At 38.8% G+C, this 25,219-nt stretch overlaps 1 protein-coding gene across 1 annotated transcript in view; it reads left to right on the plus strand.

Moving 5' to 3' along the window:
* IQGAP1 (IQ motif containing GTPase activating protein 1) overlaps nucleotides 1-25,219 on the plus strand; it is a 115,690-nt gene that overhangs the window by 45,305 nt on the left and 45,166 nt on the right. Inside the window, exons 8-15 of the mRNA XM_072628492.1 lie at nucleotides 521-699; nucleotides 1,787-1,871; nucleotides 2,907-3,070; nucleotides 3,709-3,793; nucleotides 6,118-6,281; nucleotides 6,497-6,657; nucleotides 8,714-8,838; nucleotides 11,796-11,959. Of these exons, the coding sequence (XP_072484593.1) occupies nucleotides 521-699; nucleotides 1,787-1,871; nucleotides 2,907-3,070; nucleotides 3,709-3,793; nucleotides 6,118-6,281; nucleotides 6,497-6,657; nucleotides 8,714-8,838; nucleotides 11,796-11,959 (1,127 nt within the window). The remainder of the gene's footprint in view (nucleotides 1-520; nucleotides 700-1,786; nucleotides 1,872-2,906; nucleotides 3,071-3,708; nucleotides 3,794-6,117; nucleotides 6,282-6,496; nucleotides 6,658-8,713; nucleotides 8,839-11,795; nucleotides 11,960-25,219) is intronic.

The raw sequence follows: 25,219 nt of genomic DNA on the forward strand, positions 1-25,219 counted from the left end.
AAAGTATTTCCTACCCATGAATCAAAATCATCCAAGATTTCTTGGGAGAGGTAGCAGTAGAAATAACCTCTGAATCATGAACATCAGGTGAGGCATCACATCAATTGATGTTTGCCTAAGGTCTTTTCCATCCTGATGGAAAAGATCCTGCCTGGGGATGGTGGGTTGGTCTTGATGTTTCTGTTGGTGGATGATATTGTATTGGTGGCCTCAAGCTGTGGGCATTGGAAAGATTTTTAGATGAGATTTTTAACTATCAGAAAGTTTGGCTTCATTTTTCCCATGTGAAAGATGAAAGTGGATGATATCTGTTACTCCAATTATGATATGCATTTGTAGGGGCAGCTAGTAAAGCTTCTCCTTCAGTCCATATCTGAACCAGACTATATAGGATAGTGCTTTGGCCCAGATTTGAACAGGAGGAGAATGGCGTGGTACCTTCAGGAAGTTACTGAGCTCCTTCAAGGAGCTGCAGTACCTCTCCATATAAACTTAACATTCTGCACTTTTATTTTTCCAGTGCATGCTGCTGTTATTGCCATCAATGAAGCCATTGAACGTAGAGTTCCTGCTGATACGTTTAGTGCTTTGAAAAACCCCAATGCTATGCTGGTGAATCTTGAAGAGCCATTGGCCTCCACTTATCAGGATATTCTTTATCAGGCCAAGCATGACAAGATGGCAAATGCAAAAAACAGGGTAAGAACGAAGCGTCTCTATTTAAGGACTGATCTCTCCACTTTAGGCTTAGGGATTGACTGTTGGTTATTAACATTTCACCTAGCCCTTGTTTAGAAAATTTTGCTACAAAACTGTATTTAGGCTCTGAATGAAGGTCTTGAATCTGTTTTATTAACTGTGAAAGGGCATTTCTGGGGAAAATTAAATTTTAATATACCTTTTCTTCTTTTTTAGCCTTTTAAAAGTTTGAGATGACTGTGCATTGTGGTTATGCCAAGGCATGTTAATTCTATAATTAACTTTGTTTTTAAAATTTTTGGTGTGGATATTTGGTGGACTGTACAAAATGTATGAAAACTCAGTGAGGAGTTTTTGTATTTACTCTCCATGTTGGGAGTCTGTAATTTGAAACTTTTCAACTTTGTGGACTAGTTTCTAGATCATGACAAAATGAAGCTAATTCTAATTCTAGAATTTTCCTCATATGTGTTCTCCTACAGTAACGGTTAGTGACTCCCAGCATAGGTGCAAAAGATGGAATACAGATTGGTTACTGCTACCAAGAGCCTTTCCTACTGCTTTTGGGTTACTGTCAGCAGTTAGAAGGAGGCAGGGTGTGTTAACCTTCTTACTCACTTGTCTGCACCTGAGGTGAAGGAGAGGAGATGTCCCCATCTTGCAAGTTTTGTGCCGTCTGTTGCTCAGGGGCCCCATCTCACCAACAGCAAGCTGACGACATAGTGGGAGATAGAATAGCTAACCTGTCCTCTAAGCTTGTTCCTACAAGCCCCCTCTACTCTCTTATTCCTATTAAGTCATTTTAAATATGGAGTTGGTTATAGATTGCTCTTTTTAGTCCATGTGTTTATTATAAATGAGTTTCACCTTTGTTTTTAATTTCTTCTGGGTGTTCTTGGTAGAGTTTAAAAATGGTGTTTTTCTTAGCAGAAGTACTTTTGTACTTGAGAAATCAAATGTATGTAATCATTTTTAGAGTAAATCTAGGCACATGCATAAGCCATATTTATAGCCCCAAGAGGGGTAACGGTACTTTGTAACCAAGGAGGGAAGAACCTGGGCTGATTTTGCTTTGTCTCATCCTCAGACAGAAGACTCTGAAAGAGAAAGGGATGTTTATGAGGAGTTGTTGACTCAGGCAGAAATTCAGGGAAATATAAATAAAGTCAATAGTAAGTATATCGCTTTGACTCCTTCCTGGCTTGGGGTAGAAAGGGGTTAATTGGTTCTGTATCTTGTACTCCTTTTCTGGTCAGGAGTCCTTGTTTTCTTAATATCTTACATTACCTTCTGTCTTTCTTGCACTCTCAGTCAGGCCTCCTTACCTCACACCACATGACTGCAGTTGCTTCCTGATTGGCCTCTTGGTCTCCCATCTGTCTCTCTTCTAGTTTGCCCCGTACATCATTACCAAGTTAGTTTTTCGTAGGCACTTTAGACTTCAGTTATGTCATTTCTCTGCTTCTCCTATCCAGACTTCTTAGTTTGGCTTGAAAGGATTTATCCCTGGTGCTGTCATTGCTATTCCTCCATTACACCTTCACAGAAACTCTACTCTCGTCAGGCCCATCTCTTTACTTTCCTGTGAGGGGCTTGCTGCTCCTCACTGAGATGTCCTTTCATGCTCCTTTCCTCCAGGCCAAACCTTATTATCTCAAGTCCACTGCTGTGAAGTCTGCCTTGATTCACAGTGTTCTTTGCTTTATTTCTTAGAACAGCTTGAAGTAGAAAGTTAGAGGAAGATAATTAATGTTATTGTAAAACCTTTCTGCCTAGTTCAGTGCTTTGTATTTAAATATTTGCTGAGCAGTTGAACTGAACATACGTAGCAATGTTAAATACCTTGAAATTATATATAACATGTTGGCTGAGAACATGGTGATATAATACACATACACATACACTCATTTTAATTCTCATGTTAGTCTTTTGTACTGGGGATGGCCAGGTATAGCCTCATTTTGAATAGAGAAACTGAGGCATTGGGTAGCGATTTTTTTTCATGGTGTCAGAAAATGGCAGTAAAGAAGCCATATCTTATGACTGCGAGCTTAGTCTTTTTTCTATCAAGTTTTCCTGAGGATGTGTACCCATCATTTTATATTACATTAGAGTGAGATGGTGTATAGACTAGATTTCAGGGGTCTTAGACTGGTATCATTTTGTCATGGAGATAAGTGATCATCTCTTCCTCTTCTCCCTTCTAGCGTATTCCTCATTAGCCAACGTTGACCTGGCTTTAGAGCAGGGAGACCCATTGGCCTTGTATCAGGCACTGGTGGCCCCAGCTTTGGGCCTTCGAGCATTGCAGCAGGATAACTGTGATTGGTACTTCAAGCAGCTCCTAAATGAGAAGCAGCAGAAGAAACAGGTAAGAATCCTTTAGCATGGGGAGAGTCTCTCTGTCTGTTTGAATCCTTCATTTTAAGGGGGTTCCATTTTGAGGGTTTTCCCCTTTACACATTTCTTTGGCTGGAGGGTGACTAGAAGCTCTCAGCTCCGAGCTTCAGAGCCAGAAATGACCTTTGAAGCCTAACCTCTTCATCTTTGAGGTGAGGAAGCCAAGGCTTAGATAGGTGAATGTCACACAGGTAGTATGTAACAAAGGCTGGATTTGAATCCAGGGCTTCTGATTCCAGGCCCTACATCTTTTCTGTATACCAGATTATTGTACATGTAACTCTGTGCTTATGAAGCATGTGGGTCATGGACTGAGAAGGTTCCTGTTTTAATTCATGTATTAAACTTTTTGAAATCCCAGTATTTGGGTAACTGTGGATCATTGGTTGAGAAGAGCCCCTAAAAGAAGCTTGGGTTGAGTTTTTTCCTAGGAGTTAACACTCAAAAACTTTAGATAACTCCATTTTTACTGTTCAGGTTGTCTTATTCAACAGTAGGCTCAAGTGTTCAGATGATGTCATTATCTTTGATTGTTGGATCTTTGTGGATTCTCGCTGAGAATACAGGGTCCATGGAAGACTTACGTGAATGTTAATTTACTTTCTTCAGAGTGGAGTGATTGGTCCTTTGCAGAAGGAGGACCTGCAGGCTGGAGTGGATGCTGCTAACCGTGCTGCCCTGCAATATCAGAGAAGTAGGTGCCTTCATTTAGGCATTGGTGTAGGGAGCTGGGGGTGGGGAGACAAACTGTTGCACCAAAATGCCATAGGACAGTTTCAGGTCATTGTATCCTCCCGAGAGGTGTTGGAGCCAGATGGCACATGGCAAAGCAGTGAGTGTCCTTCAGGGGTCCTGGAGATATTCCTGGATCTGGAGAGTAGGCTGGAATTAGATGAAGGGCTGCATGATGGCCTGCAGCCACTCCGTGGTCGGTCTTTGTGCCCTCCTACTCTGGAGGTAGGGAAGCTAGCTGGATTCTAGACTCCTTTGTTTGTTATGTTTGACATTTTTGTACTAACTTGGAGGTTCTCTGAACTAATGAGATTCTGATGGGTATCTAATAGTAATAACAATAGCTAATATTTGTATAGTGGTTACTATGTGGCAGACGCTGTGCTAATAAGCAGTTTACGATTATTATTTCATTTAATCCTCACAATAACCTTGAGGGGTAGGTGCTATTATTACTCCCATTATACAGATGAGATTACTCCTATTATACAGATGAGAAAACTGAGGCAAACAGAGGTTGAGTGATTTGCTCAGGGTTATGTAGCAAGTAAGTTTCTGAGGCCAGATTTGAATTCAAGTCTTCCTGACTCTAGGCGCAGTGCTCCATACATTGTTGCACGTAGCTGCCTCTAATCTAGGATTAGGCCATAATCTGTTGTTGGGATAGCCTTGTAGTCTTAACAGAGCTAAATATATTTCACTATTGTTGATGCTGTGATAAAGTGAACATTTATGTGTTAGGTTCTCCACAGGAGATTCTCCTTTTTTCCTCTGTATGACTGTCTTAATTTTTCCCAAGAGGTATTTTAGATTGTTCTTGGAGGTGAATTTCAGAGAGGTAAACTGGGTGAACTGATTTAGTAGATCCTTAAATCTTCTTTCATGCAAGCTTTCCATTTTATACCTGGCCTGAATTTATCCTCTCTCTATTTAAAGTATTTTCTTTAGTGAACAAATATTCCTTTCCTTGGGCACTGTCTCAGGAAAGTGGAGCTAATTAGCCAAAATGAGCTGGAACCTACAGATTTATGGTCCCTCTGAAATCTAGGTAATTTTCCAGAATATGAACACACCCAACATACGTAGGTCTGTTCCTTTGCCAGATTGTACACTGCTCCCCTCTTCTGGCCCTCCCTACCTGGAGTACTCCTTTGTGAATTCTTTTCTTTCGTTACTGCATCACAACCAAGCTGTCCTCTTGGCTGCTGTTGCCACCTGATGGCAGAGCAGGGGATATGCCTCACCACACACCTTCCTTCCTCCGTGCACCTCTGCCCCCCATAGGTTTCTGCAAATGTTATGTATCTTCCTTTTCCTCTTGTCTTTCATAGCTCAGTTAATTCTTTTGGCAGTCTCTTCGGTATAATAAATGATTCTTATGCACCTACTATGTGCTAGGTGGGGGCCAGGCGCTGGGACAACAAAGACAAAAGCAAATTAGCCCTTGCTCTCAATGATCTTATGTTCTGTTAAGTAAAATAAAGAAGCAAATAGAAAATATTTTGAGGAGAGAAAGGTATCATTAAGCTTAGTTACTGTGGGGAAGATATGTCTCTTTAGTGAGCCATGAAGAAAGATGAGGGTTTTGAGGGTTACACATGAAGAAGGAGTATATTCTACACAGGAGGAATAATTTGTGCAAATGAAGAAATGGGAAATGGAATGTTAGATGTGATAAATAACTAGTGGTCCAGTGTGGCTGACTTGTATAATACATGAAGAGAGCTAATGTGATGTAAGTCCAGGAAAGGTAACTGAGTCAGATTACGTAGGGCCTTAAGTGTCAGGCTGAGTGCTTTGTATTTTATCTTACAGACAATAGGAAGTTTTTTAAGTTTGTAAAGTAAGAGAGTGATGTGGACTCATTCTTATATAAAGGTGCCTTTAAAACTGCAAGACATTATACAACTATAAGGGGATATATTATGTTGAATATTTTGAGCAAGAGAATGGAAGTGGTATTTTAGAAATTTTAACCTGGTGTTGGGGATAGTGGATTGATTGAAGGGTGAAAAGAGTGTTCATAGGGAGACTTATTAGAAAGCCAAACTTCAACAGTTAAAGAGTCTGCCCTACAGTTTATCAGCTCATTTTATCTATTGACTTTAGACAGTTAATAAGTATGTATTAAGTCCCTATTCTGTGCTAAATTATGGAGATACAGAGAGTGGCAAACAGAAAGGAGAAAGGAAAGCAAATGGCCTGAATTTCTGTAACCCAGATTGGGCATTTTTATTCTTTTAAAGTTGCAAGCCTAGCTTTTCTCCTCTTTTGTTTATTTCCCAGGGTTGGCAGCAGTGACTTCAATTAATGCTGCAATCCGCAGGGGCATTGCTGAGAAGACTGTGTCAGAGCTGATGAATCCGGAGGCTCAGTTACCTCAGGTGTATCCTTTTGCTGCTGAGCTTTACCAGAAGGAGCTGGCTACTCTGCAACAGCAGAGCCCTGATGTAAGTCACTGAACCTGTGCACTTGGTGAGGAACAAAGCATAGAAGTGGTCTTCAGAATCATTAGGCTAATTCAATATTGTTCCTCAGTGTAGCTGGACAGCCTGTTCTTGACAAGTAATAAATGACTTCCATGTTGATTCTATCAAATACATCCCTCCCTTGATAATATGTAATATTCTTCACAGCTGTTTTCCCCTCTCTTTGTTTGGTTTAGCATAACCTCACCCATCCTGAACTCTCAGTTGCAGTCGAGATGTTGTCATCAGTGGCCTTAATCAATAGGGCTTTGGAATCAGGAGATAGAAACACTGTCTGGAAACAGCTGAGCAGTTCAGTTACAGGCCTTACTAACATTGAAGAAGAAAATTCCCAGAGGTGAGTGACCAAAGAAGGAAGAAATTTAGAAACTTGTTGTAAATATGAATTTTGTATTGACATCTTTTATTTGGAAATCTTCTAAATTTCCCCATACATTTATTCCCCTTACCTCTCCCAAAGAGCCATCCCATGTAACAAAGAATATGTTTTAATGAAGAAGAAAAAAATTAGCCAGTAGCTCAGTATATAAAAACAAATCTGAAAATACATGCAGTGTTTCACACCTGGGGACCTCTCACCTCTGCCAGGGAGTAGTGGGATGTGTTTTCTCATATCTCTTCTTTAGGGCCAAAGAACATGTTTTTTCTTTTTAATTTGCAGCATTCACTTTTAATTGTTTTGTGGTTCTTTCCTTTTACATAGTTGTAGTCTTTGTTTATGTTGTTTTCTTGACTGCTTTGCTCTTCATTTTTTCATGTGAATCTTCCCATGCTTCTCTGTATTCCTCTTTGTCATTTCTTACAGCACAGGAATATTTTTATTATATTCATATACCACAGTTTGTTTGATCGTTTGCCATTTAAAAGGCATCTGCTTGGTTTCCAGTTCTTTTCTCCTACAAAAAGTGCTACTTTAAATATTTTGGTGAATTTGGACTTTTTTAATCTATGATCTCTTTGGGGTCTGTGCTTTGTAGTGTAATATGGATCAAAGGGTATGGCCATTTAATCATTTTATTTGCGTAATTCCAAATTACTTTCCAAAATGATGGGGGCACTTCACAGCTCCACTGACAGTGGTATGCCTAACTTCCCTTGTGGCCCTTAGAACATTGATTATTGCTTTCTTTGCCACTTGTGAGGTGAAACTTCAAGGTTGTTCTTTATTTCGATTTCTCTCATTATTAGTGATTTGGAGGATTTTCTCATGGTTAATAGTTTGCAGTTCTTCTTTGGAGAGCTGTTTGTTCATATCCTTTGATCACTTATCAGGAAATGGCTTTTGGTCTTACATAGACATAGACAGACGGACACTTACATACACAAATATGTACATATATAACTTGCATACCAACCCTTTTCAGAGAAATATACAAATCTTTTGATAAAAAGAATTTTTCCCTCATTCTGCCTCTTCCCTTTGTATCTTAGATTTGTCTGTGCAGAAGCTTTTCAGTTTTGTGTAATCAGAATCTACTGTCTCTTTGTTATTGTCTCTTACCCTCCTTTGGTTAAGGTGACATCTCCTACCTGTTGTTGTGAAGTGTGTGGTCTGGTTTGGAGAAATGAGATCTAAAATATCAAGGGAAATAATTACAGAAGAAGGAATGAAGGGGGAATAGCAGTTCCAGACCTCCAACTCTGTGACACAGCTGTCATCACTCCTTCTGGTGCTGGCCAAAAAGAGAAGTGGGTCAGTGGAGCAGATTAGACAAAGGAAAATCAGAAATAATATCCTCAGTATTCCAGTGTTTGATTAACCCAGATGCACCAGTTACTTAGGAGAACTCCCTCTATCGTGAGAACTACTGAGTGAACTAGAAAACAGACTGGCAGAAATCAAGCTTCTATTACAATCTTACATAGAATTCCACACGAAATTCCAGTGACCTAATCATTAAAGATCATGAAAAAATTAAGAGAGAAGATTATGTACTATTCCTAGTTTTGAGTAGATATATCTTTAACCAAAGGATGGGGCAATTACAAAAGAAAAACTTTCATTTGTTAGCTCCTTTTTGTAACTCCTTTTCAGTCTTATATGGAGACATTGTGATTTATGGATTGTCTCTTTTCCTCTTCTCAGAAGAGTTGCTAAGTGGGGCTTTTGGTCCCACTGTTTTGTCTTCTGGGGAACCTGTACTGTTGTATTTTGGCATTTGATCTGCTTTATAGTTTACTTTGCATTTTTACACATTTTTCAAGGTCCCAGCGAGCTCTTTAAAAAGAATAAGCTTAGCTTCACATTTGTTGTTTGGGAATGCAGGACTTAATTAATGATCTCTTATCTCTCATAAATCTTTGTCCCCGTCTCCCTTTATTGTCTCTTCTATGTTATTTCTGAGGTCTTGCTTCTGCTTACACTAGGACTTTCAATTTCATTTGCGGGACAGGTATATTGATGAACTGATGAAGCTGAAAGCCCAGGCACATGCAGAGAATAATGAATTCATTACATGGAATGACATTCAGGCTTCTGTGGACCTTGTGAACATGGTGGTACAAGAGGAAAATGAGCGTAAGTGTGCTTGTATCCTCCCAAATCTGAAAGAAAGTGCTGGTGCCATCACAGAATTATCCTTAAGTACTGTTTTTAGAAAGGTTTTTGGTGAAAAATGAATGCGATAAAGCCCAAGAATCAATCAGTCAATCTCTTCCCCCCCTTTCCTTCCTCCTTCCCTCTCTTTCTCTCCCCTTTGCTTCCCTCTTTCACTCCCCTCATCTCCCCTCAGATGACTGAAGAAAGGGAAATGGAGGCATCTTAATGGTACTGTTTGCCTAAGAAAGAGGAAATAGTTTTGTGCTCTCTTTCAACAGACTGCTAATTATTATTATTTTTAAAGGAATTTAATTTTGAAATATGTAATAGTAAAGAAAGATTCTGAAATAGGACAAATTCATCATTCATTCAAAAATTGCTTGGAGTAAAGAGACAAAATTTAATTGATGATGATACATCTTTTTTATTTGGTGGTGATTATTTGACCTGCAGATTTGTTTAGGCTTTTAAAAAATTATATTTTTTGCTGAGCATAGAAGTAATTGAATTGTATTTTCTGTATTCTAAAGTACCTTTGGAAAAAAATGACTGTTGTATAGAAAGAGCTTTGGATGTGGTTTTGTCTTTGACTTAATCTCTCTGAGTCTCTATTTATTCATCTATAAAATAAGGGGATTGGACTAGGAGGACCTTTTGTGGTCCTTTCAGCTGTCAGTCTGTGATCCGGGGATCACTCTAAACTTTTGGTTGGATTACACCCTCCCTCCTACCCCCCAACAATTAAGGAGTTAGTTCAATTTAGTAGTCTTGATGAAATACTATTGTGGGTAGAGCACTGTGATAGGAGTAAGGAGATAAGATACTGTATTTCATGAAAAGTACATTGGAGAATCATAGAACAAGGCCAGTCCATTAGTGTCTAAAAGGGTGATGATCACTGATCAGGGATGTCAGGGAGAGCTTTGTGGAGGGAGTTAGCATTTTTCAAAATCTTTAATTTTTTCCAATTACATGTAAAAACAATTTTTAGTATTCATTTGGGACTTAGCATTTGTATTGGCTGCACACAGCAAGTACTTAAGAAATCAATCAGCAAACATTTAGTAAGCACAGCTACTGTGCTAGGTGTTGGTGGATGCTACAAAGAAAAAGCAAAAACAGTCCCAGCCTTTACAGAGCTTACATTCTAGTTGGGGAGACAATGTAGTAAAGCTGTGCACACAAGTCTAGAATATATGGAATGGAACCTTACAGGGGTGGTCCCCAGCAGGTCAAAAGACTGGGAAAGGCCTCCTGGAGGAAGTGATACTTCAGGTGAGTCTTTTTTTTTTTTTAAACATATTTCCATATTAGTCATGTTGTGAAAGAAAAATTAGAACAAAAGGGAAAAACCACAAGAAAGAAAAAAAGAAGATTGTATGCTTTAATATGCATTCAGACTCCATTGTTCTTTCTCTGGCTGTGGATAGTATTTTGTCTCAAGAGAGTTTTGGAATAGTCTTAGATCATTGCATTGCTCAGAAGAGCTGAGTCTATCAGAGTTGGTCATCGCATCACGTTCAGTTAAGTCTTAAAAGAACCCAAAGATTTTAAGTCAGAGGTTGAGAGGGAGGGAGGAAGAAGAGTGAGAGAGGGAACATATCAGGCTTTGGGAAGAGCTAGTGCAAAGGTATAGCTAACTACTGAATTAGATTAACTTTATACTGCCCTTAAGGCAAAGGCACATAATGTATTTGACTTCTTTTTCTTTTTTGAATAAAACTTTTTCTTCTACACATTGGAACATAACTGAAGCTCATGACAAAAAGCCATTTTTCTCCAGTGTCACATGAGATTTAAAACAAAACAAAGAAAAAACAGTTTGGAGTCTTGTAAAAGTAACTTTTTGTTCATTGATAAATGAAAAATGCATATATTATGTAAGATTTAATTTTTTCTTTTAAAAATGGTTATTAATATATTTTATTTCCTTCATTTTCGTATATACATCCCTCCCCCTTCCCCGATCAGTCATCCTTATATAAAAAAAACAGCTACATAAAACTACTTAAAAAAAGAGGGAGGGAAGAGTTTCATAAAACTCACCTGTTTAATAAAACCATGTATCAGCCAAGTTTGACGGTATATGCAGTGTTTCATACTCATAGTGTCCTACCTCTTTAAGGAAGTGAGGGATAGGTAAGGGATGAGGAGAGAGGGAGACAATTCAGAGCCGAAAATAAAATTGAATTAAGCACAAAAAATAAAGAATTGCGGGAGACATTTTTGTTATCTCTTCTTTGGGACCAAGTTTGGTCATTCTAATGACCCAATTCATGTCCTTTATTTCTTTTTAACTTCCCTTCCTCCCTCTCTCCTTGGTTCTTTTCCATTTCCATTGTTGTCATTGTGTATGTTGTCTTTCTGGTTCTGCTTACTTTACTTCACATCAGTTTCATATATGTGTTTCTATGCTTCTGCGTGTTATTCTTATTTCTTTTGGAGCAATAATATCACACTAGATCTATGTGCTACAGTTTGTTTTACCATTCCTCAACTGATAGGCATATACTTTGTTACTGGTTCTTTTCTATTATATAAGTGCTACTGACAAGTATTTTGGGTTATATTAGGCCTTTCTATCTTTGACCTTCTTGGGAGATAAGCCCAACTGCATTATCTTTGAGTCACATTTTAGTCATTTAGCATAATTCCCAATTGCTCTTCATAACAGTGGGATCATGTATAATTTAATTTAGATTAAGTAAATCAAGAAATATCTGAACTGAATTACAAATATTATAATGTAGTAACTGCTAAAAACTGAAGTTTCAGTTTTGATTGGTTTATTTTTGTGAATGCTGGTTTTATATGGAAGAAATCTTTGAGCTTGGAGTGTGGTTGGTCCATTCTGAACTGGAACCTGGCTGAGTCAGAATTTGGTCTATTCATAATTTTTCTCCTCTTTCATTGATGTTTCATTACTTCCTTTTTAGGAATTTTAGCAATTGGGTTAATTAATGAAGCACTGGATGAAGGAGATGCCAGAAAGACCCTGAAGGCCTTGCAGCTTCCTTCAGTCAAACTGGAGGGAGTGAATGCTCACGTTGCCCAGCATTACCAAGATACACTGATTAGAGCGAAGCGGGAGAAAGCTCAGGTGAGTTACTGGGCTGAGGGCCTCTGTGAGTCACCAGACTTTGGTTGTGTTAGTGAGAGACTGTAAGTTTGTCTTAAAAGTTTATTCAGTGGTTAGCTGACTGCCTCGTCACATGTAAGGTGCTTAATAAATGTTTGCATTAGATTCAGTAATAAACACCCACCAACTTTCTAGACTGGGCAAGGTATTATCCTAGGCTTTGTGGAGGTTATAAAAATATATGAAATGCAGCCCTTGTCCTACTAAGTACAAAACCTTACTCAAGCAGTGAGCAGCTTAGAAAGTAGAATACACCAAATTGAGGTTAATGACTCCATAAAAAAATACACCAAAATACCAAGAAATGTTACAAGTCAAAAGACTGAAAAAATAGAAGAAAATATAAGCTATCATATCAAAAACAGCTGACATTAAGGAGAGAGAATTTGAAAATGACTGGATTATCTGAAAGTCATGACCAAAAAAAGTCTAGACATTGCATTTTAAGAAATCATAAAAGAAAACTTCCCGTATCTCTTTGAACCAAGGGGCAGAGTAAGAATAGGAAGAATCTCTCCATTAACTTCTGGAAAAAAACTTTCAAATGAAAACTCTCAGGAGCCTTATAGCCAAAATCTAGAGCTTTTAGGTCAAAGAAAAAAATACTGCAAGCAGTAAGAAAGATTTCATATGCTGAGTTACCATAGTCAGGGCAGTCACCACTACAAATCTGTTCCACACAGTGACCGCTGTAGTTCCAAAGGACACCTGTTGAAACTCTGCCCCCTGCTGACAGAGAGTGAATGGACTTTGACACTTTTGCAAGGAGGCGGGGAACGACACAGCCAATGCTAGAATTTATTTTGCTTGATGACACATTTATGATAAGGGTAGGGGGCGGAGACAGAAAAGAGACATTTTTTTCATCAATTGAAAAAACAAAATTTAATTTAAAAAATACACTCTTCTTTTACTCTTGCAAAGTAGGTAGTCCAAATTAGCATTACCGTATAGTTTCCCTGTAGCATACCTTGAGGAAGAAAATGATGTTTAAACACTGAAAATTCGCATTCTTAACAGTTTTATTTTCAGAATGTCTTTCTAAAGAAAGACATGGCATATGCAGACACTGTTACTACTTCCTAGGAATAAGGTTGATTTACAGTCTTTGTGTGCCAGCAATGGCATTAGGAGAGTCAGTTCACCAATTTGAGAATAAGTGGTGTTGTGAGGCAATAAGAACTAAGTCTTACATGTGCAATCCAAGTCTGTTAATCCATGTTACTGTTTTGTGGGCAAGTATGTAGTTGTATGCTTTGGCTGTCAGAAAAGTTCTCTGTGGAATTTTAGGTCTCTGACCAGAAGGAGATTGAATTCTAGTCTTAGCATTCTGAAACTCAGGAGATTCAAGGAGTAATTATTCTCATGCACAGAATCCTAGAATTTCATAGTTGGAAGGGTCCTGAGAGACTGCCTAATCCAGCTTGTATCTAAACAGTCATTCTCTCTCCAGAATTAGTTTGGCTCAGTTTAGAGGGTATTCTCTTTTATTTGGACAAAATGAGTTGAAACTTCTAGTGGAACTGACTGGAGGTGAAATCACTTCCTTTAAATCTGTGAAAGAATGAACTTTTTCAGAAATTCACAAAATAGGTTAAAGAGATAGTGGTGAGCACCAGGCTTAGGTGGGTGACTGTAGATGAGGCTAAATTGCCTTTTTTAGACATGAGCTTAAGCTTTGAACCCCCCTTAGTCGTATTGGGAGTAGTTTTAGGAATCAGAGTCAGTTACCAAAGTTAGCCACAAAAAAAGGATCTTAACTGGGACTTAGTGAAATTCTGATCTCTCTGGTAGTTATTAAAGCAAATTGCTGATGGCTGTTGGGTGTTAGTCCCAATGTGCAAATATGGATACCATTGGTCTGCCAAGAAACACATTATATAACTGTTATTTATCTTTTTAGTTAACAGAATTTAAAATGTTAAGGCAATTGTTATCATATGTGCCCTATTCTCTCCCTTCTTCCCTCCTTCTTTCCAGTCAAAACAGAACTGAACCAAATGGAACCAGTGATCCCTAGATTAAAGATAGGAATAGCCAAGAGGACAAACAACTTTTAGAAACTTTTTGTGAAGAAGAGATTTGTCCGCGGAACCTTTCAAAATAAGAAAATAAGCAAATAGGCCAGTTTAGGCTTAATGGCAGAATCATTCAGTCTAGTCTTTATTACTCCCACTGGGGTACAAAAACGCTGTGCTAGCTGCTAGAGGAGATCACAAAGCTTCGCAAAGATATCATCTTTGCTCTTGTGTGATTCACACAGTTCAGTAAGCAAGTTACATGCACAGATAGCTATAAGATTTAATATGTGATTAATTCATGAGAGGAACAGTGAGGTGGTTTAGTGGATACACCACCAGGTCTGCAGTCAGGAAGACCTGAGTTAAATCTGGCCTTGGACACTGACTAGCCACATAACTCTGGGCAAGTCACTTAACCTGTTTGCCTCAGTTTCCTCATCTGTAAAATGAGCTGCAGAAGGAAATGGTAAAGTACCTTGCAAGGAAAACCCCAAATAGAGTCATAAAAAGTCTGACACAACTGAAGTGACTCAACAACAACATGTATTGTTGTTGTTCAGTGCAAATGTTGTAACAGTGTGTTAGAGACATGCAGATTTGAATGCTGCGAGTTTTCAGGTTGACTTTCTGGAGGAGAGTGCCTTTTGATGGGCTTTAAAGGGACAGATAGGAAATTCAACATATATATGCACAAACATTTTCTACAGTGTAGTGTAGAAAGAAGGAAATGATTGGGGATCAGGAGTGAAGGAAGATAGATAGGTTGAATAGACCTCTCCTCACGATTTGAATGTGTGTATACACATAAAACACATATGCATACACCCACACATTTTCCTCTCTTATCTTTTTCCCTTTTTTGACCATTTTCTTTCATTTTTCTTGGACACTCCTTTTTGCCTACCCACTTTCCTCTCCTTCTTATCTTCTTTTATTCTTGTCCTCTAATTCATTCTCTTTCTTAGTCCTTCTTATGATGAATTGAATGTATCAGTCTATTAGCACAATATTTATACATATACGTTTATGTAGGTGCTTAATAAGTATTAGCAGATGAAGGCTTTCTTATTCAGATTATCATTCATTACTCTGTAATTCATGTGCCTCTAAGTACTAATCACATTTAATGTTTCTTAGAGTTAATTTGAGGTGGTTGAGAATTAGATTTTTTTTTTCTGTCATTGAACATTTTCTATCATTGAGCTCAGAAAATGAATGTTTGTTACTTCTCTCCATTGGTTCTAACCCTACCCTCTTGAATCAGGCAGAACAAGTCTGATTTCTCTTCCCTATTATAGCCTCACCATATGTCACTCTCTTTTCTTCAAGTACCTGCCACATGGTAGGTATTTAATGAGTTTTGGTTAAATTGAATTAAGCAACCTCTTCTTCTTCAAGTCATTTTGGTGTGAAATTATTTCCAAGCTACCACCGTCCTGGTCTTCTTCCTCTGAAAGTTTTCTAATTTGTCAATATCCTTCTGAAAATTTGGTACCTAGAACTAAACACAATATTTGAAACGTGATCTAATCAGGGCTAAGGACAGGGCTAACAGGGTCAGACTAGCACCTCTCTGGTACTGGATACCATTCTTCAAATCAGTCCATTCTACTGTTGCGTTAGTTTTCTAGCTGCATTGACTTATTGAGTTTTCTGTATACTAAAGTCTTTTTTTTCCCACATGGTTCATTGCTCAGTCATATCTTCCCCATCCCTTATTTGTGCATTTGATTGTTTAAACTCCAAATGTAGAACTTTACATTTATTCTCCTTAAATTTCATATTCATATATTTGGCTCCATATTCTGTCTGATGAATAAATGAATGAAAAGAAATTTCTTCAGTGTTCGCTATTTGTGCAAGGTTTCCACTGTTTTTTGAATTCTCTTTACAACTGTGGCCTAAAAAGGCAATGCCTCTCCATCCTACCTCTAAGGGTGTTGGGGAACTTTGTCGTGTGTCTTATTGAAAAGCACATACACTGTGTCAGTGATTCTCCTCTGATAGATCATTTAACCCAGTCAGAAAAAAGGAAGTAAGGTTATGGTTGGTAAGGTTATTCCACCAACGTTTGTTCTAGTTGAAATCATGCTAGTTTATCATAATCACTGCTTCCCAAGCCTTCTTTATTTTCAAGTTTTCTTTGGCAGCAAGAGAGATATATGGAAATTATGCTATTGGGAGGCTACACTGAAGTCAATGGAAATCTTTAGCTTAGAGAAATGAAGGCATAGGAAGGGATATGATAGCTGGCAAGTGCTTTGGGGAGGAAGAATAAATCCTTGTTCTCCTTGATCCGAAGGGATAGAAGTAGGAGCAGTGGATGGAAGGTTTCTGAAAGGCGGATTTCATTGTGATGGAAGAAACTTTTAGTTTCCATCCACAAGCACTTTTTTTTCCTTCCTGGTACCCCACATTGAAAAAATAGGAAAAGAAAAACCAAACCCTTGTAACAAATATACATAGTAAAGCAAAACATATTCCTTCATCAGCATGTCCAAAAACATTTGTATCATTCTGCATTTTGAGTCTTTTCACCTCTCCGTTAGAAGGTGGGTAGAGTAATTCATTGTTGGTATCATGAAATTGTGCTCAGTCATTGCATCAATCAGAGTTCTTAAAGCTTTCGTAGTTGTTTTTGCAGTGTTGTGTAAATTGTTCTCTTACTCTTCTTATTTCACTTTGCATCAGTTCATAAGTCTTAGGTTTTTTCTTTGCCTTTTATCATTTCCTAAAACACTGTTTTGTATATTGACGTATCATACTTTGTTCAGTCATTTTCCAATTGATGGATGCTCCCTTCATTTCCATTTCTTTGCTGTTACAAAAAGAGCTGCCATGAATATTTTTGTATGTATGGGTCCTTTTCTTCTTTCTTCAGTCTTTTTGGAATATAGGTTTAGTAGCATCACTGGGTTAAAGTGCATACATAATTTAGTGATTTTTTTGGGTCATAGTTACAAATTGTTTTACAAAATGACTGGATCACTTCATAGCTCTACTAACAGTGCATTAACGTGCCTGTTTTTCCATGGAACCACCATTGTTTATAATTTTGCTTTTTTTTTTTTTGTCATCTTTGCCAATTTGATGGGTGAGAGGTGGAATTTCAGAGTTGCTTTAATTTGCACTCTTAATTTCAAATGTTTTGGAGCTTTTTTTTTCATATATAGCTTGGATGTTTTCCCTTGTGAACTATTTACATCCTTTATCAGTTTACTTTTTGGGGGATGACTCTTGTTCTTATAAATTTAAATCACCTTATTTGATATCTTTTTTTTTTTTTTTTATGGTGCCAATTTTAAATAATTTTTATTCTCCAGGACAAGAATTGCATTTCCACTTGTTTACAGTACTGATAAAGTACAGTGTTGTTCACTTCTCTCCCCTCTGCACACATTCAGGTATTCAGAATGCCCAGATTTACACAGTAGCTTAAATGTTACTTTTAAACTGCTACTGCCTTGGCTACAAATTTTGAGTCCTTCAATTTTTGGAAAAGCTGTGTGGAATGCTCTTTCTTCTGTTGTTTAGTCCACCTCTTCAATGGTGGGTCCAGAAGAAGCACCTCCAGATGGGGCTGCTCCACCCCCTGGGAATCCACCAGGCATTCCTCCTGGCATGCCCCCTGCACTCTGGTACAGCTTAGTGATGATGGGGTCGCAGACCTTCTCCAACTCTTTCTGCTGATGCTCAAATTCTTCCTTCTCAGCAGTCTAGTTCTTATCCAGCCAGTTGATTATTTCATTACATTTGTCAAGGATCTTCTGTTTGTCTTCATCACCAATTTTGCCTTGCAGTTTTTCATCCTCCACTGTAGCCTTCATGTTGAAACCTTATTTGATATCTTGGAAAGAAGATTTTTATGAGAGATGTTTGCTCTAAAGATTTTTCCCTCAGTTGTTTTCCTTTTAATTTAGCTGCCTTGATTTTGTTTATGCAAGAACTTTTAAATTTTATGTGATCAGAATTGTCTTTTGTCTTCTGTATTCTGTCTCTTGTTTGGTCATGAACTTTTCCCTGTTCATAGATTCAAAAGGAAATTTTCTTGCTTGTCTAATTTGTTTATGATTTGATCTTTTCTAAGTCATGTGTTAGCTTGGAGCTTATATTGGATTGTGGTGTGAGGTGTTTTTCTAAACCTAATTTCCAGTTAGGAAACATATCTTAGCAGTTGAGTATTTCCCCATAGTGGAGTGGGATGCCTCAGAACAGCATTGCATGTCTTCAGACAGAGTGTTTATTACTGTTTATTACCATTATGGAGGCTGTTGTAGAGGGGGTTCTTCAGTTCAAGTCAGGAAACATTTATTAAATTCCTGATATTTGTTTACAAGGCTCTCTATGAGGTCCTGGAGATTTAAGGAAAAAAATAAAAGTTTCTGCCCTGAAGGAGCTTACTTTGTACTATGAGGCACAGTGGGTACTCAGACTGGTAAATACAAAGTCTATTCAGAATAATACAAAGTGACCCAAAGAGGAAGAGCTAGGCAGTAACTCAGGGATCAGTAAGGGCCTTTTGTTAATGAATGCTACCTGAGCTGTGTTTGCTTATCAGAGGAAGAATGGAGGAAGTGTCTCTTCTTTTCATCAGCGGCTAGTGAAGGTAGAGAATCCCCAGGTGTATCCCACTCTTATTTAATGTTGCCTTTTCCTCCTAGCCTTCCTCTTTGTTGAGGAAGGAATTTTATTGAGGGCCAGTCCCCACACCTTTGCTTACAGCTGTTTCATTTGAAAAACAAACAAGACCTGAAATATGATTGAGGATGCATTCAAAACCCTCAGCCTTTAGGGGGAAAATTGTTATTTGTGACAGATTTTGTTTTATACCTCATTTGGAGCCTTTCATTTTATCACTCCCTCTGAACTCCTAGATTTCTTTTCATTTCATAACTAATATTGAAAGCATGGAGGTGATTCAGTGCATAGTTTGGAATTGAGACTTGTTGATCATTTTCTGTATTTAGTTTACACAGCTGGGGGTGGGAGAGATGTTACTTAATGCATTTTCTATTATTTTTCTATTATATTAATCATTTCAGTAATTAGCTTAATTAGTAATTAGGAAGTGACTGACTGAGAAGAAACAAGTTGCCATTGCTCCACCCTGCTTTGTTGGGGGTTCTGTCTATAGGAATCTAGGCCATTCATATCAGGGGACCCGCCAGAGAACTGTGGGAGCAGGCAGCAGCAGAGGAGCCCTTCCTGTCAATCAGACACAAGGAGTGGGCATTATTGGGGTCAGATGGCAGAGAATTAAATGTCTTAGTTTCCTGAGTTGAGGCAAAAAAGACTGCTTTGAACCTCTTATTCTTTTGTCCAATTTCTAGCCTTCCCATTAATTGGTTATGTTATTAAAAATGATGAAGCAAGCATGGGGAGTGTAGGGGAGAGAAAAACATTTATGAATGTCCTACTAGGTGCCAGGCACCTAATGCTAAGCACTTGACAAATCTGGTCTTGTTTTAGGAGAAAAGGACTTTAGAGATCCTTTAGTCCCCCTTCTCTTCCTTCAGATGAGGAGATGGACACCACAGAGATTGCACCTAGCTCAAAGTCATCCAGGGAGTGTTTTTAGCAGAGAAAGTTCCTATTCAAATCCACGTTTTCTGACTACGTTCAGCTTCCATATGCTCCCATCTCACTGCTTCTTTGAAAGTCAAATCCTTTTGGAATGTCTGCTATTGAGGTGACTTCTGTGTGCCAGGCACTGTGGTTGTCACTGGGGACGCAAAGACAGAAAAAACGAGCCCCTCAGACAGCTGTATTGTTCATGTGGAAGGAACTCTAGCAGGGATTCAAGGGTGTGCGTACACCAGGAAGCTTGAAGAGTACACAGACCACTACAAATATGAGAAGAAACGCAAACACTGTTGGGCAGGTGAGGGGGCTAGGGGAGGTTTCAGAGTTCTCGGGGAGCTCAGCAGTCTTTGAAGGACTAAGAATATTTTGACATTTGGTAATTTAGGGGAAGACACTCCAGATGCAGGGGAAAATGGAACAAAAGTGTACAGGTTGAAAAATCTTGTCTTTTTGGAGAATGGTAAACAGTCATCATTTTTGCAACACATTATTCATTAGAATGTAGCAAAAGACTGGGCAGTAAATAGAGAGTGAAGCCATACATCCAGTGTTACTAGTTTCCTTTATGCCCTTACCCTTTCACATTTGGACAGTTGAAACAGCCTTAGTTTCTTCTCTTTGGTCTTTTCCCCTCAATCCACTTTGTGTCATCCATGTTGTCAGATAAATTTCACTAAAATGTTTTGTGTCCCTGGTGCAATTTAGAGGTGCTGAGACCCCCAAAGTTTCAGGGTACAGGGCTGGAATGAATTCACTCATGTTCATCTTCCAAGTCTAGTGGCAAAGTTTATTGTGTTATCAACAGAAGCAGGTGAAGGTTCTTAGGGAACTTGTAACTTAATGAGGATGATGCTAATGCTTATATGGAAAAGGGATGGGGAAAGGAATGCTGAGTATGTTAATTAGATGATTTGGGAAAAGATTAGGGAGTGGTCAGTATATGCAAGTAGTCTGGGTGTTGGGCTGCTGGAAATTGGGGGAGAAGGGACAAAAGAATTCTGTTCCAGGTGCCCGGTAAAGAGTCCTTGGGCCAGCACCCCTGTGTCTATACTGATATCAAAGGAATTATAGGGTCAGGTCTGCAACAGGGAAAGATTTTCTCACAGAGGGGCTTGCTGGGATTAGATGTACTTCCAGAGACATGGTCTTTGCCTTTTGAGGTCCAGGTCCCATCACTCCATCATCCCTACTCTTCTCATAAATATCTTCAGAGGCTCCTTATCGGTAGAATAAATTCTGAACCCTGTAACCTGGCATGCAAGCTCTTTTTTAATTTGCTAGGAAGAGGGTTTTTATTATTATTCTTTTAACAGATTAAAAAACAAATGCAACAAGCTTTCTTCCAATGCTCTTTTTAAAAAAATTTATTTATATATTTTAAGTTTTCAGCATTCATTTCCACAGAATTTTGAGTTCCAAATTTTCTCCCCATTTCTCCCCTCCCCCCACCCCAAAACGCCAAGCATTCTAATTACCCCTACCACCAATCTGCCCTCCATTCTAACGTACCTCCCTTCCCTTATCCCCATCTTCTTTTTTATCCTATAGGGCAAGATAAATTTCTATACCCCATTACCTGTATTTCTTATTTCCCAGATGTATGCAAGAATAATGCTCAAAAATTGTTTTGAGTACCAGCTTCTCTTCCTTCCTCCCTCCCCACCCATCCCCGTTGAAAAGGCAGACAATTCAATATAGGCTATATGTGTGTAGTTTTGCAAATGACTTCCATAATAGTCATGTTGTGTAAGACTGACTATATTTCCATCTATCCTATCCTGCCCCCCATTTTTTCTCTTCTCTCTTTTGACCTTGTCCCTCCCCAAGAGTGTTGACTTCTAATTGTTCCCTCCTCTCATTGGCCTCCCTTCCATCATCCCCCCCACCCTGCTTATCCTCTTCTCCCCCACCTTCCTATAATGTAAGATAGATTTTCATACCAAAATGAGTGTGCATTTTATTCCTTCCTTGAACCAAATATGATGAGAGTAAGCTTCACATTTTCCCTCTTACCTCCCTACTTTTTCCCTCCACTGAAAAGTCTTTTTCTTGCCTCTTTTATGAGAAATAATTTGCCCCAGTCCATTTCTCCCTTTCTCCTCCCAATATATTCCTCCCTCACCCCTGAATTTTATGTTTTTAGATATGATCCCTTCCTATTCAACTCACCCTGTGCGTGTTCTCTCTCTCTCTCTCTTCCCCCCCATATATATGTATATATACACACACGTATATGTGTGTGTGTGTGTGTGTGTGTGTGTGTGTGTGTGTAATCCCACCAACTACTCAGATACTGAAAAAAGTTTCAAGAGTTACAAATACTGTCTTTCCATAAGGAATGTAAACAGTTCAACTTTAGGAAGTCTCTTGTGATTTCTCTTTCCTGTTTACCTTTTCATGCTTCTCTTGATTCTTGTGTTTGAAAGTTAGATTTTCTTTTCAGTTTTGGTCTTTTCATCAAGAATGCTTGAAAGTCTTCTATTTCATTGAAAGACCATTTTTTCCCCTGAAGTATTATACTCAGTTTTGCTGGGTAGGTGATTCTTGGTTTTAATCCTACTTTCTTTGACTTCTGGAATATCATATTCTACACCCTTCGATCCCCTAATGTGAAAGCTGCTAGATCTTGTGATATCCTGATTGTATTTCCACAATACTCAAATTGTTTCTTTCTAGCTGCTTGCAATATTTTCTCTTTGACCTGGTAACTCTGGAATTTGACTGCAATGTTCCTAGGGGTTTCTCTTTTTGGATCTCTTTCAGGAGATGATCAGTGGATTCTTTCAATACTTATTTTGCCCTCTGGTTCTAGAATCTCAGGGCAGTTTTCCTTGATAATTTAATGAAAGATGATGTCTAGGCTCTTTTTTGATCATGGCTTTCAGGTAGTCCCATAATTTTTCATTTGTATGTCCTGGATCTATTTCCCAGGTCAGTTGTTTATCCAATGAGATATTTCACAGTCTTCGATTTTTTCATTCTTTTGGGGTTTTTTTGTGATTTCTTGGTTTCTTATAAAGTCATTAGCCTCCATCTGTTCCATTCTAATTTTTAAAGAACTATTTTCTTCAGTGAGCTTTTGAACCTCCTTTTCCATTTGACTAATTCTGCTTTTTAAAGCATTCTTCTCCTCATTGGCTTTTTGGACGTCTTTTGCCAATTGAGTTAGCCTATTTTTCAAGGTGTTATTTTCTTCAGCATTTTTTTGGGTCTCCTTTAGCATGCTTTTCTTGCATCTCTTTCATTTCTCTTCCCAGTTTTTCCTCCACCTCTCTTACTTGATTTTCAAAATCCTTTTTGTGCTCTTCCATGCCCTGACACCACTGAATATTTATTTTGGATGTTTGGGATACAGAAGCCTTGACTTTTATGTCTTTCCCTGATAGTAAGCATTGTTCTTCCTTATCTGAAAGGATGGGAGAAGATATCTGTTCACCAAGAAAGTAGCCTTCTATAATCTTATTTTTTTCCTTTTTTTGGGCATTTTTCCAACCAGTTACTTGACTTTTGGATTCTTTGTCAAGAGTAGGGTATGCTCTGGGGATCTATAAGATCTCAGTTCCTCCAAGGTGGCACAATCAAACATGTACACTGGTCTGGGAGTAGCCAGAAACTTTTGTGGTCAGAATCTGGGAGGAGTAGAGTTTCTTCTCCACAACCACCTGGCCTCCAGTTCCATCAAGCCAGCACTGGGGACTGAGAATCTGATCAGCTGCTCAACTCCCTCAGGAGCTTTAGGGGGGGCGGGGCCAACACACAGGGCTCAGTTCCCCCAGGGTCTTTACAATAATGCCTTCATCAGATGTGGGCTGCTGCCTGCCTTGAGAGCCCCTGCCTGCTGCTGCCTCTGCTGCTGCCCCCCTGAGGCCAGAGCTATGGGGACACCCTGCTCCCTTCTTGGCCAGCTGAAAAAATCCCTCTCACTGACCTTTGGCACCTGTGGGTTGAGGGATCTGCACTGCTGCTGGGATTCTGTCCCTGACGCTTTCTCTTTCCTGCTCTTCCTGGTGCGGTGTGGTCAAAGCTTGGCTGGGCTCTCTGCTCCATGTCCAGTACAACAGACCTTTCCTGTCGGCCTTTCAGGTCGCCCTGGGCTAGAAATCTCCTTCACTCTGTTGTTCTGTGGCTTCTGCTGCTCTAGAATTTGTTGAAAGTCTTTCTTTACAGGTATTTTATGGGTTGTGGAAAAAGAGCTAGTATATGTGTGCCTTTCCACCCTTCTAATACTCTTTTAACAGAATTAGGTACCACCATTTGGGGTCACCTTTAGGTACAGTTAGAATCATTTGCCATCTAATCCTGAGTTCAGGTAATACAGTGCACGGTACACTAAACTATTCCATGATATAAGGCACAAATACATGATCACAAACAGTAAATGCAACACAAATTAAGAAATCAAAAATCACATAAAAAATCCATCCAAACCCATCTACAGATGGGTATGATCCAGTTTCCAGAAGTACTTATCATGTACACATCTGCATCATGTTACCAGTCTGTACTCGGCAAGAACTTAGTTAATTCCAATTATATTTTATATATGTTTACATAAATTGCATAGATTTATGTGCAATGTTCACATTTTCAGTGATATGAAAAATTAGAATCTAGGCAAATGGCAATTAAAACATGATAATGTGTACAATCTTAGGTCTAAGAATGCTTAGCAAAAGATTTTTACCTTGGGGTTTGTTAACATTTTAAAAATATATTTGGTAACTTTATTTTAATACAGATTGATTCCTTTTGTGATACTCATGTTGTCATATGCACTTAAAAATATTCTGAGAAGTGGTCCATCAGCTTCTGCAGAGTGCTAAGAAAGTCCATGACACGAAAGAAATTTAAGAACCCTTGCTTTAGACCTTACCTCCACCCTATGGGAACCTCTCAGTTCTGCCAAACTACTTGGTGTTCTGGACATGTGTTTTACTTCCTCACATCTGTGTTATGATAATGTCATTTCCCTAGTCACCTTTTTTTCCTTCAGTTTTTCTGTTGTGTCTGACTCTTCATGACCCCATTTGGGATTTTCTTGGCAGAAATGCTGGAATGGTTTGCCATTTCTTTCTCCAAGTCATTTTACAGATGAGAAACTGAGGCAAAAAGGGTGAAGTGACTTGCTCAGGGTCACACAGCTAGTGAGTGTCTAAGGGCAGATTTGAACTCAGAAAGATGAGTCTTGACTTCAGATTCAGTGCTCTGTGGAGTATGGCTCCACCTAATCCTTTCTGGCCCCAAAATGGCCTCCAAATCCTTTGTGGTTCCCTATTGTCTTGTTCAGTCTTGTCTGACTCTTCATGACCTTATGAACTATACTGTCTGTAGGGTTTGCTTGGCAAAGATGCTGAACTGCTTTGCCATTTCCTCCTCCCATGAACTAAAGCAAACAGAAGTTAAGTGACTTTTCTAGGGTCACACAGCTAATAAGTGAGGCTGGCTTTGAACTCAGGTCTTCTTGACTCCAGGTCCAGTGCTCTATCCACTGAGCCATCTAGCTGCCCCCTAGTCACTAAATATCCACATTTTATCTGTCCTGAAGACTGAGTTCAACTCCCATCTTCTGAGGAAAATTCTTTCTAACCATCTTAGCCTGAAGAATTCTTTTTTCAAA

The sequence above is a fragment of the Notamacropus eugenii genome, chromosome 1 (genome assembly GCF_028372415.1).
Source record: "Notamacropus eugenii isolate mMacEug1 chromosome 1, mMacEug1.pri_v2, whole genome shotgun sequence".
NCBI classification, from domain to species: Eukaryota; Metazoa; Chordata; class Mammalia; order Diprotodontia; family Macropodidae; genus Notamacropus; species Notamacropus eugenii.